The sequence below is a fragment of the Furipterus horrens genome, unplaced genomic scaffold (assembly GCF_987537825.1).
Source record: "Furipterus horrens unplaced genomic scaffold, mFurHor1.1.pri manual_scaffold_10, whole genome shotgun sequence".
Classification (NCBI taxonomy): Eukaryota; Metazoa; Chordata; class Mammalia; order Chiroptera; family Furipteridae; genus Furipterus; species Furipterus horrens.
Window position 1 is genome coordinate 75704812 of NW_028327180.1, and position 19943 is coordinate 75724754.

At 34.2% G+C, this 19943-nt stretch overlaps 1 protein-coding gene across 4 annotated transcripts in view; it reads left to right on the top strand.

Moving 5' to 3' along the window:
* FAM13B (family with sequence similarity 13 member B) overlaps nt 1-19943 on the top strand; it is a 67849-nt gene that overhangs the window by 22849 nt on the left and 25057 nt on the right. For 3 of the 4 annotated variants that reach the window (XM_090288273.1, XM_090288275.1, XM_090288274.1), the window contains exons 5-10: nt 898-1075; nt 1366-1507; nt 7061-7221; nt 15446-15487; nt 16234-16389; nt 18047-18179. In XM_090288273.1, coding sequence (XP_090144399.1) covers nt 898-1075; nt 1366-1507; nt 7061-7221; nt 15446-15487; nt 16234-16389; nt 18047-18179 — 812 coding nt within the window. Of the gene's footprint in view, nt 1-897; nt 1076-1365; nt 1508-4521; nt 4613-7060; nt 7222-15445; nt 15488-16233; nt 16390-18046; nt 18180-19943 lie in introns of those variants that run through there. The other variant, XM_090288276.1, reaches the window with a different exon arrangement.

A 19943-nucleotide genomic window follows, 5' to 3' on the forward strand; every position in this document is an offset into this window, starting at 1 on the left:
TGGATCAACTTGAGAAAAAGTTATATCAATATATAACTAGAGGTACAAAAAAAGAGAACAAAACATAAAATATGAATTATTTTATTGTTATTTACATTTATAGCCATCGAAAAAAGAGTCGCTGGAAGCGATGCTGGCACTTCGGGAGAATTTGTCACTGTCGCTTACAGCAATGTTGGCACTCAAAGGGTTAAGTGGAGTACTCACTGGTCATTGGCGTTGGCACAGGCCTATTTTCTGTTGATGGAAACTCATTGATATAATAAACAGAGGGCCTAGGTTCTGCTAGTTGAAAATTCACTTGTATAACAGAAACCAACAACAGCTTGGAGGAGAAAAACAAATTAGGAATGGAATTTCTTTTTATTTAATTCTACTGATAATGCTTAAGTTAATTCATTTTGGGATGTCAAGGGAGAAGAAAGTTCCTCTTACCCTGTTCCTTGGTTTCTCACTCATTCATATGGAAAAGTATCACTAATATTATTAGCAGGTTAAATTGCTTCTTTTTTTGCTCACTAATACTTGGTGTTGACTGGTATTGGTCAGTGTATTTTGACTTCCGTTGACACTAATTTGGAAATACAGATATAGTCATGTGAGAAACAATATGATGAGAATTAAAAAAATAATAAATTAGAGAATTGGGGCCAATGAGTAAGAGATGATAAAAAACATCCTCCAGCAGTTGAGTGGTTGAGTTCTTTCTCGCCACCTCTTCTCTTCCACTTAATAAGTGAAATGCAAAGCCCTAGGGCATTTGGCCTCTAGTAGAGTTAGTGAGGAGGTTTTGAATTGTTACAATAAAATGGTGATGTGGGTGGAGTCATGTGAACCTGGCAAAATATCTGAGCTTTGCTTTACTTCATTAAAAAAAACTGTCATTATGTTTTATAGATTATAATAACGAAGATGAGTTTGGAAGAAAGTTGAGGTTCCTCTTGCAACAGCTTCCACCTGTTAATTACAGTTTGTTAAAGTTTCTGTGTAGATTTTTAGCCAATGTAGCATCACATCATGGAGAAATTTGGTCTGCAAACTCTTTGGCTGCTGTCTTTGGTCCAGATGTCTTCCAGTAAGTTTCTTCATTAATTTTTGTTTAATTAAATAAAAACTGAATTCGTGAAGTAGAATTATTATGCTGTTTCCCAAGGATCAAGGTTGCTTGATGAACCACTATTTTTTATAGTAGATCTGGTTAGTAGTCCTCCTAGCCTTTTTGGAACAGGCTTTACAGGTAGGAAAACTGAGGCATAGAATGATGACATAAATTGCTCAGATTCATAAAGTGACTCATTGATTGTCTTCTAACTTTACCTGTGATTGATTTAAGAACTTTTAATTCAACTTGACTTTTATTCTTAGCATATACACAGATGTAGAAGATCTGAAAGAGCAAGAAATAGTGAGCAGGATAATGGCTGGACTTCTGGAAAATTACTATGAGTTTTTTGAAAATGAAGAGGAAGATTTTTCATCTAATGATTTGAGTTCAATTACTGAACAGGTGAGAATATTTTAAATATTTTACTTGGAGGGAGAATTAAAAAAAAAGAATAGGCCTTGGCACCAAGTTTGGTGGAATTTTTAAGTACTAAATTGGAAGAAATTATTTTGGTTATTATATGGGATCATCTGCATTCATGTAGTATATGAATATGATATTTTTTCTGAACAACTTCTACTCAATTTGGATAATATGGGAAAGGCATTGAAATCAGAATATATAGTAGAGATTTTGTGGGTTTCTTTGTGTTTTTTCTTCTGTTAACTTAAGCATTGTTTATTTGGTAAGAATAGTTTGTGTTTTGTTTTTGTTTTTTTTGGTCTCTAGAAATAAACTAGCATAGAGGAATGTAGGCAAAGGGTGGAGAAGTAGAAGGTAGAGGGAAAGATTCAATACAGAGTTCATGCAAACTCTTAAATAAATGAAGGTTTTGTTTTATTTTTTTCAATTAAAGCAGCAACTCCATATAGCATTGTGATTATTGTCATTAATGGGAAGCATCAGGAGAGTAAGGTTAAGTCAAAGGTAATTTTTTAAATTCTTGTGACTCTTGATATTAAAACCTATTTTGCAGGCTATATTAAATTTTGTTGTTACTGCTATGTCTTGGTTGAGACTGTATAAGTACCTTAGTTACTTTCTTTATGAAATCAGAATATTGATACTGAGTAATTGTAATTATTATAAAGCCACATTAATCCACAATTAGATTTAGAATTTTTTATTTAATTCCATGTGGAAATTTTTCTTTTGCACATCAGTGAAATGATTCATCAAGCAAACTTATGAAGTTATTTATATTTTGGATGTGGGTTGGGGCTGCTACTTTTTAAAATAATTCACCTGGTTAAAAAAATAAAGTAAAATATACAGTAAAATATCTTGTTCTTACCCATACTCACTTCTTTCCTCCATTCAGAAAAGTTGTTTTTCCAGGGTTTCTTTCTGCAAATGTAAATAAGTATTTCCTTACAGTTTTATAACAGGAAAGTAGTATACCATACACACTGTTCTACACCTTGTTGTTGTTTTTATCAGTTAACATTGTACCTTGGAGACATTTTCTTATTGGAATATAGAGAACATATTCTTTTGTTTTTACATGTGTATAGTTCCCTGTTGTATGGATGCAACATAAATATTTGATTTATTGTGCTATTGCTCACCTGAAAAGATGATAGCATATCTTAATTTTCTCAGAATAGTCTTGGTTTATATCTGCTTTCTGGTGTAGTTATTAGTACCCTCACTTTTCAATCTCAGGTATATCCAGATTTAGATGATAAATTATATGGTCACACTATTTATTGATGGACATTTGGATTGCTTTATTTGTTCTTAGATTATAAAGCAGCATCCTTGAAAGGCAGTTTATCATACAGATTTTCATTAATTCATATAGGTCTTGGCTCTGATTATGTGAATTAGGAGTTTTATTTTCTGGGTACCCCAGCTTTTGTTTAAAAGAGTTTTTATATTTCTGTGAACTTTGCGGGTAAGTTCTTTTAATATTTGGCGCTCATACTTTCCTTGGTTTTTCTTAATGTAAGCATTTTTATCTTTGATATTTCCTCCCTTTCTCCTTTCTCTTTTTCAAGTATCAGCAACTTTAATAAAAGAGAAAAATGTCACATTGCAGCTTGTAATGTGTAAACTGAAGATCCAGTTAGAATGCATGCATACATATCTGTGAAGTAAATCAAGTGGGTTGAATTTGTAGGCTGAATCAACGATCCATGGAACTTTTGGTATATTATTTGAAGGTTTCCAACTATCATATACAATTCCTGACTTAAGAACTTGGTTAAAATAAAGAACTGACACATCTCTTCAAAAGATGTCTTAAACCTTTAGTGTCTTGATGCCCATAAGAAACCCATCTTTGGGCAGTTTTGTGTGCCACCTTTAAATTATGTTTTAGGTCAGTAATTTATGTTTTCAATAAAATTAATGGCTGCTCGAAATGAAATAATATACTATATATATATATATTTGTCTTATTCATTTTCTACATTTCTAAGCTGATTTGACTTATAAGAAACTGATGATGCCAATGTGATCTAATTTTTATCTTGATTCCTATACAGTCGGCAGGGTATGCCCTTGATTATGTTTTATATTATGGTATTTCTATTCTGCAGTTTCCTTATGTATGTTGAAATACATCTGTCTCACATGTATTGCGTTAGTATTTTTGAATAATTTTAAGCACTAGAAAAATGGACTTAAAATATGTTATGCCTGATATTAAGTAGAATGGTGGTTAATTAACACCAGGAGAGAATGTTGAATTCTGCAGATTTGCCTATGGTTGGGAAAGAAAGTGTTAGCATATTGAACAAATTATGCTCAATAAACAGGGTAGTCACGTGGGTCCTGAGAGACAGTGTTGTGTATTTAATTTTCTTGGCTTGTATTGCTAATTCCCAAATCTATTTTCTTAGCTATTTTTATTATATTTCTGATTTAAAAGTGGGTTGCAAGTAATAGAAGAACTGATTTTTGAAAGTTTGTTTTCTCTAAAGCAGATATGATAACCTCTGTTTGACTTGTGAGGCTGCATTGGTAAGGTGTTAAGTGGAAGTAATATTTCCAGAAACTCAGCACAATTTGGTTGTATTTTTAAGTTGGCCTAACCTAAATGCTGCTAATTTCTTACCCACATATTTAAAGATGTGGGCAGACCTGACCCATCCTGGCATTGCTTCTGTGTTTCTCCTGGTTTTGATATTTGAAAGAAGCAAGTTTGTCTAGCGTTGTCTTCTTTTGGAGTTTCATCCTATTAATGCAACTTTTTGGCTCCTGAAACCTTTTTAAGTTATTGATAGTCGATATTTTTAGTAAAGTTCAATAGTGTGAAAGAGAGGACTGGAGATGATGAATAGGAAGTGTTTGGGAAGTGACACAGAGTTAGTGGACACGTTCTTTGGGATTCTTAAATGAATGCGAATCCAGTAGAGTGGTTTGAACATGTAGATGATAATCATGTTTCTTTATATATTTGAGAAGGCCGGTAGCAGCGTTCTCCACAAGCTGGAGTCTGGAGAGCAGGCATTTCACGAGGCTCTAGAGAGGGGAGTTACAGCATTCAAAGAAATAACAGATGTAAGTATGGATGAGAGTTTTCCTTAGGTGGAGTTGAGGTAGCGGCATATATAGGGCAGGTTCAGAATAACTTATGAACAGAATAGACTGTTGATAAGAAGGTCAGCTTGACAAGGAGAGAATCAGAAGAACTTTTGAAGATAAATGTGGTGTGAGAGAGAGGGCATTTTTATTAATATCTTAAGTTTTTTAATGTTTACCTTTACCCAAACTAATTTAGTCAATTCTTACTGCAGGAAGTTACATTGGAAGGCTTGGGAGTTGGGAGAGGGAAAAGAAAACGCCATTTGTCATGATTCATGTTATATCTTAGTGTATGATTATTGGTAAAAACACTGGAGAATGCCAATTAATTTACATAAAGTTTATTGAATTGAACACAGTGTATTCAGTGTAATTGAGTATAAGGCTCTTATAGTTTTAAGAGCTGTTGATAGTAATATGTTAAAATGGCAGTACTTCTGTACCAAAAATTTGTGGACTGAATAAATATTCATGTATTCTCAATTTATATAGCCATCTTTAAAATTTTTACAAAATATTTTACTGTTGTGTCCAAACCTTCATTGATTAGCCATGGTAATTCCCATTTTGTATTTGCAAAAACAGTATTTTCTTGCCAGTTATTTTCTTATTTGGGTTTTTAGGTAGATATTAAGTGCACTCTTGTTTTTCACTGATTTATAAAATTCATAGATGGAAAAAGAGGATAATTTTTTATTTGCTCTAGTTTAAACACTGATCTGTTATTTGAAATTTTCACCCTTGTATATAAATCTTAGTTCTCAGTTAATAACCACTTAGGCCCTGGGAAGTTAAGTAAGTTGCCAGAGACAGTTACATATGTATTAAGAGATAGATGAGGGATGGCATTTACAAGCACAATGAATTCAGAAGAATCTGCTTCATATGCTTCATGTATAAAGTAAATGGTTCACAAATAGAGGTCATTAACTATTGTCAATAATGAATTTTTAGTGACCTTGGTACACCAGTGGTTGAGAGCTCCTGCTTTAGATAGTTTGGATGACAGATACTCATCTTCATTTTTTATAAAAAGTGATGTTACTTGTAGAAACTAGAATCTATGCTATATAGAGATAAGTACAGTTATAATGATAAGTATTACTTATCACTTATTATGTATAGATACTGGTGAAGGGTTTACATACATTTAATCCTTTTAACTAGACCTTAAGGTAGGTAGATAGCATCTCCATTTTATACATAGGCCATGGGAGGTTAAGTAAGTTGCCAGAGACAGTTAAGAGCACATAAGGATGTGAACATAGATCTTTCCCCCTACAAAGCCTGGCTTTTAACTATATAATCTGTTATATTTGAAAGTAGGCAGTCTGTACTTACTGATGGGAGTGTGGTAAAATATCATAGTGTACTCTTCTTTCTTCTGGTTGGAGTTTTACTTTCTGAGAGTAGTTAGCAACTATTTGACTGTCCATTAGGAAAAACATCAGTTATCTGTACTGGTAAATTTATTCTAGGTATTTCTAGTGCATTTGGCTAAACTGGGATGGAAGTATATACTTTTACTATTCAATGTTTATTACAACTAGTATTAAGTTTTTAAATTTTCATCTATTGTATTTTTTCCATTACCATTTAACTCCCTTATACTGCAGTGTTGATCATGTCCATTAGTCCTTTTTCCTTTTTGCTTGGTCCCTCCACCCCACAACTAGTATTAATTTATAAAATATGTCAAGACCACATATGGCTAGTATTTTATTTGGGATATTTTTAAAACTCTCATTTGTGAAGGTTTTATTGATTTTCCTTCTGTAATATTCAGTGTCTTTTTATTAGAGTGATTATTTATTTGGTAGGTGGTAATGGAAGACGTCTTTATAGGCCCTATCAAAAAGAGAACTATAACCTTGAGTTGGGTTTAATGGTCATGTATGTGCCCTGTGTTGTAGGATCCAGTCTCTTCATGAAGAATTTCAATCTGAACATTTAGAAGTTAGCTGAAGTTTTCTAAAACATAGTTAACACCTTCAGGCAAAATTTCTGTGCCATTTTCCCCACATAGTTACTCTGTATTAAAATCACTTGTTTAATGCACCTAGAAATTGGGAGATCAATTAGAAGTTTTTGTAGCTATTAGATTTACAAATCTGATTGGTTAGGAAATGAAGCTTCCTTAACATTAAGTACCATATGCAGGTTTTTTCAAAAAGTGCATTTTCTCACACCTATTTCTAGTGATACGCTAATGTAATCATTACTTCCTACTTTAAACGGTCATGTATATCTGGTTTGCAATTTTATTCTACTATGAAAAAGAGTGCAATTACTTAGTCCATAATAGAAATTAGTCCTAGAAATGAGGTAAAAAATGAGTTGTGATTAATGTTTTCTCAGAATGGTATATCTTAATGTTAATTAACAGTTTCATTAAATTTTAATTCTTAATTCCCTTTCATACAGGTTAATGAACTTTCTGAGGAAGAGGAGGAAGATGAAAAGCTGGAGCATATAGAAGAACTTCCAGAAGAGGGAGCAGAAAAATCAAATGACATGGCAGAGGTGGTACAATTAAGGATGACTGAAAACATCCTGGAACCAAATAGTGTTACAGCATCAACAAGGTAGTATTTCAGTTGAAAACACTTCAGCTTTTGAGCATTTCATTCTAGATTTAGATTCACTTAAGCTCTAAATCAAACACATTGTAACTGTATGGGAAAGATTGGTTTATGTATAAGAAAGATCAACAAGAAAAATTTAGAGAAGCAATGTTGCTAAGAAAACTTGTTACAGCATATATCCCTTTCTTTAAAAATATGACCTATTACAGAGAAAGTTTATCTTTGTATTATCTTCATGTTAGTTGGGTTGGGTAAAATCTCAGAACTTTTGGAAGCAGAATTGCTAGAGAAATTTTTTTAGTAGCATTGTTTTACATTTTTACAAATCTCTTTAATGTCAGTCTTAATGACAGCTGGATTTTCATATTTTCTTCTGCATTTAATTTGTTGCCTTTTTTGTTGTTGTTTGAAGAAAATCTGGCATCACTCCAGTATGTAGTTGGAAAAAAAAGATAATTTATATAGCCTTTTTTTTTTTTTTAGGTAACAGTGGATATTCTTACTTGACAATATACCAAAACTAGATAAGTGATATTTTCTTAAAGATTATTTTTGATGTGGAACCTAAAACCATATCTGAATTTTTCATACTGTAATCCATTGGTCTGTCTTGCACTTTGAGAGAATCTTTACCCATGCTTGGTTTTGTGACATGATTTATTGGTTATTTGAAATATACTGCTTCACTGACTTATCTTCCAAATGATATATTGAAAGTTCACATTCTTTAAATCAACAGTGATTGTATCAAAAACATCTTTAGGCTCTGTTCGGGTAGCTCAGTTGGTTAGAGTGTTGTCCTGATACACCAACGTTGTGGTTTGATCCCTTGGCAGGGAACATAATACGAATCAGCTAATGAATGCATAAATAAGTAGAACAGCAAATTGATGTGTGCATGCCCTCTCCTCTCCACCCCTGCCCTTTCTTTCCCTCCTTCTCCCTCCCATTCTTTCTCTTCCTCTATCTTTAAAATCAGTTCAAAAAATTAAAAGAAAATCTTTTAAGTGTTGACAGGCTGTTGAGCTTATGATAGAGAATACAGGTTTTCCAGAGTTCTAATTTTTCCTTGAAAATTGGAATTTTATTAGTACTCTCAGTTGTTTTTCTTGAAGTAACAATCTTGCACATTTTTGAGAAAATGTCAGCCAGGTATTTAAATTGGAATAACTATAGTTTATCAGTCTATCTTTCAAGTAAAAATGGTGTTCCATGATCAGTTTAGCTCTCAACTCAAATAAGATAAGCATTGTACTAAGCTGTGCAGCCTAAATGCTTAAAGTATACTTCCCATTTTGTTACCAAATATTAAAAACAAGTGTGCTCAAGGGCTGAGATAAAATTAATAATTTTTACTCTTTATCAAGGATTGGTTTTTTTAAAAGAAGTTGCAAGTGGGTGGTGATAAAGAAAGCGGTGGCCTGGGACAGTTTCGTATTGCATGCCTGATTTTATGCTAAAACCCCAAATAGTTTTTCTACCATTGATTTTGCATCATCATGCAAATATCAGCACAGTGAAAAAGGCAAATATTATGAAAATAGTTTTGATCTTTTGGTTCACAGACCACCCTTTTAGAGCCAGTGGTTTTATTTTTGTATGAGCTATATTGATTGATCTACTTATGCATTTATTATTCTTTTATATTCTTTGCCATTAGCCATATTTTGTTAGGATTTGAGCTGAGTTCCGTTTGGAAAAATAATGAGGTTTAGGGTATGGGTACATAAAAAGCAGGAATTTTAATTGCTTCTGAGCCTCAGTCTTATCCATGAAGTCCATGGAAATCTCAAGATTGTTTCTGAAGTGTCTGTGTCTTCAGATGAAAAAATTTTGCTTTATATCCACGTATTTATCTGTAATTTAACTTTGCTATTTAAATATACAGATTTAAGGGGATTCTTTACCTTTACGAAATTTAAAGACATGGAAGAATTCTGAAAGAGTTCCTAACTTTTCCTCCTGTGCTTCATAATCTTTTTCGTAGGCTGTATTGGAAAGATTTATTTTAGCTTTAGGCTTAGATGATATTAATATATGTTCATGCTTACAGAACCACACATCAAAAAAAAAAAAGTAATTGGCATTATAAGTTTCATTTAAAGTTGTGCTTTTAATGCTTTACTAAACTTGGAATTTAGAAATAATGAAAAATTCGATATTCTCTTTTTAGTCTGTTGATGCTAGGGCTTCAGTTTTGTGAGTTCATTGGTTCTGCTGGTTCAGATTTAAGTGTGATGCAGAAAAGGGTGTAGCGATTGAGGAAGAGCTCTCAGTTCAGTTTTGAGATTGATTTTAACTTCTTTCTGTGGATGCCTTATTGTTGAGGAAATGTTCCTTTAGCTGACTACAGGGGCATAAGAAATGTAGTACAGTAGTACCCCCTTATCTGCAGTGTCACTTTCCATGGTTTCAGTTACCCATAATCACTGTCGTCTGAAAATAGCAGATGGTCCTTCTCTTGACATATCTTCAGAAGGTCAGTAGTAGCCCAATACAACATCACAATGCCTATGTCATTCATCTCACTTCATCTCATCACATATGCATTTTATCATCTTACATTATCACAAGAAGAGAGGTGAGTACAGTACAATAAAGTATTTTGAGAGACCACCATCACTTTTACTACAATATATTGTTATAATTGTTCCATTTTATTATTAGTTTTTGTTGTCATCTTTTTTTAAAAAAAACTGCACCCCTGAATTACTTTCTTAAAAAAAGGTTTTATTTATTTTTAGAGAGAGGGGTAGGGAGGAAGAAAGAGAGGGAGAGAAATACTAGTGTGTTGTTGCCTCGTGTGCCTCTAGCTGGGGACCCAGCCTGCAACCCAGGCATGTGCCCTGATTGGAAATCAAACCGACCATTGGTTCACACCCCACTCTCAGTCCACTGAGCCACACCAGCTGTGGCTGGTTGTCATCTCTTACTCTGCCTAATTTATAAGTTAAACGTTGTGATAGGGAAGTATTTACAGGAAAAACATGGCATTGGGTTGGCCAAAATGTTTGTTTATTTTTTTTCGTAAGATGGCTCTAGTAGTGCTTAGTTGTCTTTAATTTCATTTGAAACAGTTTTGTTAGATTTTATTGTGACAGCTGTCATATCAGTGTGCATTTTTAAAAAACATCAAAATTGGTGAATTTTTGTGCAGCCGTTTTAATATTGAAGATGGAAGAAGATCCACAACATTTTTGGGAGATTATGCTTTATTATTTCAAGAAAGGTAAAAACACAGCTGAAGCACAAAAAAAGACATGCAGTGTATGGAGAAGGTGCTGTGACTGATCAAACTTGTCAAAAGTGGTGTGCAAATGTTCTTGGTAATATTGACATTTTGACCAAATAATTCTTTGCTGTGGGCTGTCTTATGCATTGGAAGATGTTTAGCAGCACCCCTGGCCTCTACCCACTAGAAGGCAATAGCAAGAGATAGCTGACATACTCAAAATATCCAAATCAATAGTTGTTGGTGAAAATGAAAAATGTGTCTCTTATTTTATGGAAAAAACTAAATGAACATTTTGGCCAACCCAGAATATAAAGGGTTTGGTACTATCTGCAGCTTCAGGTATCCACTGGAGGTCTTAGACTGTTCCCCATGGATAAGGGAGGACTACTACAGTAACTTTTTCCTTTTCTTCCATCCATGAAATTAGGTTCTTTGAGGAATATTTCAGTTGACATATTTTTTTCAATTCACATTTTCAGTAGCGAGGTTTCACTTAAGAGTGTAAAGAGGAAGAAGTACTTCGGTGGCAGTATCAGAAATGTTGGCTGGGAAGAAGTAGAATTTATGCTTTGGGATATAAGAACGTTTTATATTTTAAAAATATATATTTTTTAAATTTATTTTTTAGAGAGAGGGGAAGAGAGAGAGAAAGAGAGGGAGAGAAACATCTATGTGTGACTGCCTCTCGTGCGCCCCCAACTGGGGACCTGGCCTGCAACCCAGGCATATGCCCTGACTAGGAATCGAACTGGTGACATTGGTTTTCATGCCAGTGCTCAATCCACTGAGTCACACTAGCCAGGGCAAGTAAAAAAATTTTTTTTAAAGAGATTTTACTGATTTATTTTTATTTTATTTTATTTACCTGTTTTTTTTTTTAAGAGAGAGGGGAAAGGAGAAAGAGAGGGAGAGAAACATCAATGTGTGGTTGCCTCTCACGCGCCCCCAACTGGGGACCTGACGTGCAACCTAGTCATGTGCGCTGACTGGAAATCGAACCAGGGACACTTGGCTTGCAGGCTGACGCTCACTCAATCCACTGAGCCACAGCAGCCAGGAAGTAAAAAATTTTTTAAAGCACCAGAGCATAATAGATATTAATAGAGTTCTGTCCCTCCTTAGCCTGGCCCTATAAATGAAGCATTTTATATTTTAAAGACTTATGATTGTTATAACTTATTAACTAACTTTTTGGTAGAACTCTTTCAGTTTACTCTTGACATAGGTATAGGATACTCCCAAGGTTATGGGGAAAGTGAAGAAAGGGATTTTGCTTTTGACTTGAAAGTCATGCAATTTTTGTTTTTGTTTTGTACTATATAGTTTTTGAAACCATAGTTTTTTTTTAATGGTAGTATTTGATGTGATTCTGGCATGAATTATCTAGAAATCTTCCTAATTTAAGATTTGAAAAATTAACGATTAACATTTTTCTGAAAGTGGATAAGTGGACGATAGTTATGCATCTGTTTTAGCAATTTCATATTTGCATAATTTATATCCCTGGTAATAATAATATGACTAATGAAATAAAAGAGATTGGTTTATTTGCTTTACATTGGGTTAGACTTAAATAATTTTATAGGCGTTCTAGCCAGATTTAAAAATAGTCCTTCTTTTCCCACCTCCTGCAAAATTGCACAGTACTTGGAAAGAAATTTGTGGACTGTTGATTGGGTCCCTTCTTAATAGTAGTGACCTCAGGTTGCAGCCTGCTTTTGTTCAGGCTGCAGCTCTGATAATTGCTCAGCAGTTTTTGTAAGCCTGTCACCATCCCTTATAGTGTTTGAAGTCTCTTTACTTGATCATTTTGTTGGGAGATGCCACTGTATTCAGAATGGCTTGCAAGCTCTTTTGCACAGGTAAAGTGATCCTTATTAGATTTAATTGAAATAGAGCTGCAGTACTGTATTTTTTGTAACATTAAATATTTGCAAGTAGTTCCCTATCCTAATTGTATTTGAATTATGAAAATTTATATTTGGAAGAAATGACTGCAAGATTGATTTTATGTTCTCAAGAAGCTTATGTGATTGTAGGCAGATTTAAAAATAGAGTTAACAGCAGAGGGGAGAAAAAGGTCAGAGAATGACTAATCTTTAATGTTACATTTGACTGAGACTTTAAAATATGTATTACCCATGTGATTTATTGTTTTGTCCTTTTAGTCTGATTTTCTTGTCTGGGGGTTTAGTTAAAACAGCATTTTTGGTGGTCTTAATGGCATCTTTCTGTGGTACCTAAGTAATTTGACCTTAAATTTATCAGTAATTTTTTTTCTTGTGTTTTTTATTAATCAGAACTCACATCCTTATATGCTATTTTACTGCTGCTGCAGATGCATAACTATATTGATAAATCTTTTTTATAGCCATCCATACATACGTGTAGGCTAGCCCTGGTTTGTACATAAGTGTTCTTTACCCACAGAACATGGCTAAAGTTTGAAAATAAAGAATTCTTTGAAATCTGAAATCTATGATTTGATCAGTCCTTTGTCTTTCAGAAGTTCAGAGAACAAAGTTAGACAGTTAACTTTGTAACCTCATGGGTGACATTCTGACTCATTGAGTACAAGATCTATTTAATTGATTTTTTATTATGGCTTTTCGGGGTGGGGAGAAGGTTTTTATTGAAAGGAGCTGTTTATTTGATTGTCTTACCATAGTCTTCAGGGCTAAAGAATCTTACTGTTACATTAATAATCTAGTTTGGTGGTCACTACTCAAATATACAGGGTGTTGGAAAAAAATGTATCCACAATTTTAATGATTATAAAGTCTGTATTTATTAGCATACAGTTCCCTTTCAACATTTACAATAAACTACATAAATGTACTTTTTTATACTTAGTGCCTGTTTTCAAACTGATGACCATTCTGGTCTAGATATTGCTGGCAATGCGAAGCAACAGAATCACAAACATCAAGAATCATTTCATTTGATATTTGGGCACATTCTCTTTCAGTGCTACTTGTAATTCATCAATGGTTTCAGGTTTTTTAGCATAAACGTTATTCTTGAGAAATCCCCAAAGGAAAAAATCTAGTGGTGTGAGGTCTGGTGGATGCGCAGGGTAATCTACAGGACCTCTTCGCCTGGTCCATCTGTTTGGCAGTTTCTCATTAAGATAGGCCCTTAATCACGATGGTACTGTGCAGGTGCTCCACCTTGTTGGAAATAAAGGTCCTCATCATGAAAATCTTTGTGAATATCGTAAATGGCATGGCTGATTCCTGCAGTAAATTCGAGTAAGTGGCACCAATTACAGTACCTGCAAGAAAGAAAGGGCCGGTGAACCCACGCACGGATAAGCCGCACCACACCATCGGTCCTGTCTTTGCACTTCTCCCGCGTTTGCATACTTCCAGTAGCACTTCACAGTAAACTTTCTTTGTTCAGAACTTAATTTGGTTTCAGCCATTATTTCTCAACGGTTAAATCTAAAACAAAAAAAATTCATCAAATTACTTACCAGGTATTAAAGTGTGGATACATTTTTTTGCACCACCCTGTGTAATTTAATTCCAGTGTCATTTAAAAGGTGTAGGAAACAGAAACAGAAACATTAATTCCTCTGTCTACCCCTCCAATTTAAAACCCTCAGAATTTTTGCCTTTTTAGGCTCCTTTGGTAACTGGAAAATCTCATTAAAGTTTTGTGTTTTTGGAGGCTAGATACTGATCTCAGCCATTGTTTCTAAAACTTATTAATATGGATAAGAAACATCACTGGTGCTTGTTAAAAATGTAGACTCTTAGGCCGTATCTCAGAGGTTTGGGGAGGGACCCAGGAATCCATTTTTTAAAATTGGGAAATAAATTATACCTACAAAAATGGGTGTAAGACAAATGTATTGACAATGTTGATTTTTTTTTTTTATGTGATTCTTTGTTAAGTGTTCTGTGTCCATTTATTTACTATCATCTTACTGATAATCTACTCTGATTAAAAAAAAAAAGGTGAGAAAATTCCCCTGGAAGAATAACAAGTTAATATAAAGCAAATGCCCATGGAACCAGATTTAAACACTGACAACAGCCCAGTAGCTCTTAACATCAATATCTCTTCTTTCTCCACTAAAGGTTTTTCCTGTTACTGATTTTTTTCTCCAAAAGTCAAATTTATTGGAAGTATAATTTTCACTTTGAAAAGTGCTGACTCTGTTCCATTGCAGGGATATTCCACAGATGAGGGTTGATTTGTTTTTTGCTGTTACGAATAAAGCTGCTGTGCTTGTGGAAGCTTTCCTATGGACTTGTGCTTTCATTTCTCTTGAGTAAATACTCAAGAGTACAATTGACGGGTCATTTGGTAGGTTTTAGAAAAACTGGCCAAACTGGTTTCCACAGTGATTGGGACATTTTACATTCTCACTGGGACAATATGAAAGTTCTAGTTGTTTCACATCCTCACCAACATTTTAAATTTAAATTTTAGTTTCAGTGGCATCCACATCTCATTGTGGATTTTAAGTTGCACTTTTGATAACTGGCAAAATTAGGCTATTATATATAGTTTTGTAAGTATCAGTAGAAAATGTGGGGCAAAATTTGCTAAGAAAAGTCTGTTACTGGCACAGAGAATGAGGTAGTCTGAATTTTAGCATCCATTTTGCCTTTTTGTAGCTTGAGAACATCCCCTGAGTGTTAGTATATGCTACTACTTCTGGCAAGGAGTGTAGGGCCAGCATTGAGTCTTATCATATATCCTAGATGGGGTGTTTTGTTGGGCCAGGAGTCAGTTTTTTCCTCTTAAGACTTGGGATAGGACAGTATTTCTCCAAGTGGGCATCAGACGAAGTAGTTGGCTAAATGCACACACGCGCGCAGAATGTGTTTTATCATACTCTGCTAGATATGAACATAATAAACTTACTACATGCTCTCTGGTTATGTTAAGGTGGTGCAAATGTGGCAGTTTTCAGCACATTTTGTTGTCATTTAATATTTAAGAATTTTATAGCTGATTTCTTTCTTTGGTTTACAGTGCCCATATATCTCCCACCAGCATCTTACCAGCCTCTGCGGAGTAAGTAGTATACTTATAGAAGACAATTAAAATTTTTTTTAAATTAAAAAAAAAATTTTTTTATTACAGTTGTCCAGTTTTCTTTCCCCATTGCTCCCCCCAATTTAGAATTTTAAAAAAATATTGCTATATTGTAGAAATGAAAATCATGTATTGTACTTTAGAGGAAGGATTGTACATAACAGTGAAACTGGTTAGTATTTTATGTACTGCAGTAGAAACAAATGAAGGCATGCATTGCACTAATACTGTATACAAAATAAAGATGAACTTTCTTTAGTGTCTTTAAAAAATTTTTGACCTTCTGAAGATTGAAAACTATCAGAACTTTCTATTATTTTCTTCAAGAAGGAGACTTTGTATAAAAAATACCTTTATAGTTTGTTCCTTTTATTTATCTGAGTGTTGGTAAATTACTTTGCTTTATAAACATAGCTTTGAAAAGTCTTTAAGTGGCTGTCTATACAGTAGGGAGGACGAATTATTAGCACAATCGGTCCTTCCCACCTCAGTAGTAATGGTGACGTTATGGTTGATTTGTATAATACCTATTTGGGCAAATTTCATTTTAAAATTTAATCCAGTGTTGTGTGTTCCTTTTATGTATTTCTTTTTGCACTTTAGCTTACCCATTTAAATACTGTATTAATTTGTTTTACTAGTCATAGGTTTTAACATTTGTGTTTATGTGATCTAACACTCAATTAGGGTGACTGCTTCTCACTAAAATGCATTCTATTTGGTAGCATTTTAGAAAGAACAATTAGAGCAGCTGTGGAACAGCACCTTTTTGATCTGAAGAGCAGCATAGATCACGATCTTAAGAATCTACAACAACAAAGTCTGGTGTGTAATAACGAAGCAGGAAGTATTAATTGTGACGGGGAACGATCTGATAACCAGTAAGAAACTTTTAAAACGTTTTTCTGTTATTATTAAGAGTTACAAAGTTGTTTTGTTATCTTAAAAAAAACAACATTTTTACTTAATGAGGTCTCATCTTACTTGAGGATTCTGAAAGTCAGCGTGTAAAGTAACTTTTTTTGTACTTGTACATAAATTATAAATACTTTCGTAACATTGAAAATCTCATAAATTGTTCATTAAGTCCTGGAACACCAGATAAAGTAGTTAGCTTACCTTTACAGACTAACAGATGGTCACGCTAGGAGAGACAAGTAGAGATCTAGACAGATAGGTTACAGGGACAGGAGATCGACATCACTCCTGGTGCATGTGATCATTGAATGGAGTGGTGAGCAGAATCATCCTTTGCTATTTAAATTGTTATTCCCTGCCACCAGCCTCTGGCCTCCCTACATGCTTTTTTTAGGGTAGCTGTTAATAGTTGAATTTGCGTAAGTTTAAAGAAACTGTATACTGTGTGATGTGATGATACTCCAGTCTTAATATGACTTGTGACCTTCAAATGAATGAGAGCCTCATTGTATTTCCTCTTACCTCAGCTGTACACATTAGGATATATATAGGTGCCTTCCTCCAAGACTACATGCAATGATTTCATAGTTCTTATTTATCAGTTTTTATTCTGGGGACAGATGAGAAAGATGTACCTAAATTTGGAGGATTCATAAGTAGGTAAAAAAATAGATGATTGCATAGAGAGATTTTTTTTTTAGGTATATATTTTTAAAAGGCTGGATATGTTTAGTACACTAGAATAGCTATTAAGTATGAAGTGAAACAAAAAATTACTGGATATGAGAGCCACTGGTTGGAATATGTTTATTTTAGGAACACCATATTGTACAACTGCAGGTGTGTCATGTAGTTTGCATGGGTGGCATCACCAGCCTGTGCAGCTCTATGCAATGGCCCTGGTTTGTGTGCCTTCAAGACATGATTAGAACTGATAGAACTGGATCTATAAGGAGTATTTGGACTGAATATGAAGGAAAAAAAGCAGTATATAAAAGTTGGAAAAAGTGGGAGAATGTTTCGAAGGAGTATGGTATAAGCAGATTCCTTGGAGTTTGCCCTTGTTTAGCTAGAGTTCCTGAAAACCTATGCCCATGCTCGGACAATATTCTTATTTTTACTACTCATGTTCTCTCAGTAGTGGTATTGCTTTTGTAAACAAAAACATGCAGTGTTTTGCATGTTCCAAATTATGTAAGCTGGGAAATCTGCAGTAGGAAGCTATTCCTGTTGTATTTGATAAGGTGTTGGATGCTATATGGTGTCTAGTGATTTGTATTTTAATCAAATAAAGATGTCATTATTATGATTGAGGGTATGCATTTTTTAAGGGAAATTATTATTATTATTTTGGCACATAAATTATTTGTAAAGCCACTCATTTGCTTTTGAAAATTTTCAAAAGGGATAATAAGGTAGATTCCTTATAACAAGCCATAGAGAGACAGAAGTAAAACAGTGCATTTAATAATAGAACTTGGCAGGATAAAGAAAGTTTCAATTTTTATGACAAGGACACATTTTCTTTAATAAGTACAAGTTTCAGATAATTGATATATTTTTAAAAGGCATTACATATTCAACATCTGGTCTGATCTGTTTTTCTGTCTTAATTACTAGGGTTGATATTGCTGATGATATTATTAATGCCAGTGAAAGAAACAGAGACTCTTCAGAACCTGTGGCTAGCACTAATTTGGACAGTGAAGTTATGCAGCAAGATTTTGTATTTGAGGATGAAGAAGATAACCAGGTAAGAAATGCAAAGACTTAAAAAAATCTGTCAGGTGTGCTAGACATAAAACTGAGTGCTTCAGGCCCTGGCCGCTGTGGCTCAGTGGATTGAGCCTGGGCTTGCGAACCAAGTGTCGCTGATTCGATTCCCAGTCAGGGCACAGGACTAGGTTGCACTCAGGTCCCCAGTAGGGGGCGCGAGTGAGAAGGCAACCACACAGTGATGTTTCTCTCCCTCTCTTCCTCCTCCCCCCCTCTAAAAATAAATAAACAAATAAATAAATTATTAAAAACAAACAAACAAAAACTGAGTGCTTCATAGTTCACCATCTTTGCTAACACACATATTTGTCTTGATTCTAAGTCCTGAGAATATACATTTTCTCATTACAGGTCAGAGACCATTATTGGGTAGAGAAGTAGGTATAAAATGCCTTACTTTAAAATATTTTCTGGGAAGAAACAAATGATAATATTAGCTGAGGTGGTTGGGAGGTATTATGGTTGAATTTTGTTCTTTAAGTTTTTCTTTATTTCCCAGACTTTCTCTGAAGAATGTAGAACCTTTTCGTAATAGAAAATTCATGAATATTATTTTAAAAATAAATTATTTTCACCGTCACAATTAGTAGTAACATTGTTTTTAACGTAATTTCAATAAATGTACAAAGCAACATTTTTTTTTAAAAGTATATTTTACTGATTATGCTATTACAGTAGTCCCAGTTTTTTTCCCCCCTTTGCCACCCTCTGCCTGGTACCCCCCCTTCCCTCCAACAATTACCCCTCTTAGTTCATGTCCATGAGTCATGCATGTAAGTTCTTTTGTTTCTCCATTTCCTATACTAAACATTCCCTTGTCTATTTTGTACCTACCAGTTATGCTTCTTAATCCCTGTACCTTTCCCCCCATTCTCCCCCTTCCCTCTTCCTGCTAGTATGATCTCCATATCTATGATTCTGATACTGTTCTGGCTGTTCACTTGGTTAGTTTTTGTTTTTGTTCTTCAGATTCATTTGTTGGTAGTTGGGTTTGTCATTTTACTGTTCATAGTTTTGATCTTTTTCTTAAATAAGTCCCTTTGACATTTCATATAATAAGGGCTTGGTGATTATGAACTCCTTTAGCTCTGCCTTGTCTGGGAAGCACTTTATCTGTCCTTCCATTCTAAATGATAGCTTTGCTGGATAGAGTAATCTTGGTTGTAGGTCCTTGCTTTTCATCACATTGAATACTTCTTGTCAGTCCCTTCTTGCCTGCAAAGTTTCTTTTGAGAAATCAGCCGATAGTCTTCTGGGCATTCCTTTGTAGGTAACTCTGCTTTTCTCTTGCTGCTTTTAAGATTCTCTCTTTATCTTGAACCTTTGGCATTTTAATTATGATGTGTCTTGGTATGGTCCTTTTTGGGTCTAGCTTCTTTGGGACTTTCTGTGCTTCCTGGACTTGTATGTCTTATTGCCTTCTCCAAATTAGGTAAGTTTTCTTTTATTATTTTTTCAAATAAGTTTTCAGTTTCTTCTTCTTTCTCTTTTCCTTCTGGCATCCCTATGATTTGGATGTTGGCACTTTTGGAGATGTCCCAGAGATTTTCTTATTCTCTCCTCATTTTTATGAATTCCTGTTTCTTCATTCTGTTCTGGTTGACTGTTTATTTCTTATTCATGTTCCAGTTCATTGATTTGAACCCCGGCTTCCTTCCCTGCATTATTAGTTCCCTGTGGATTTTTCTTTATTTCACTTAATGTAGCCTTCATTTCTTCCCTTATGCACTTGCCGTACTCA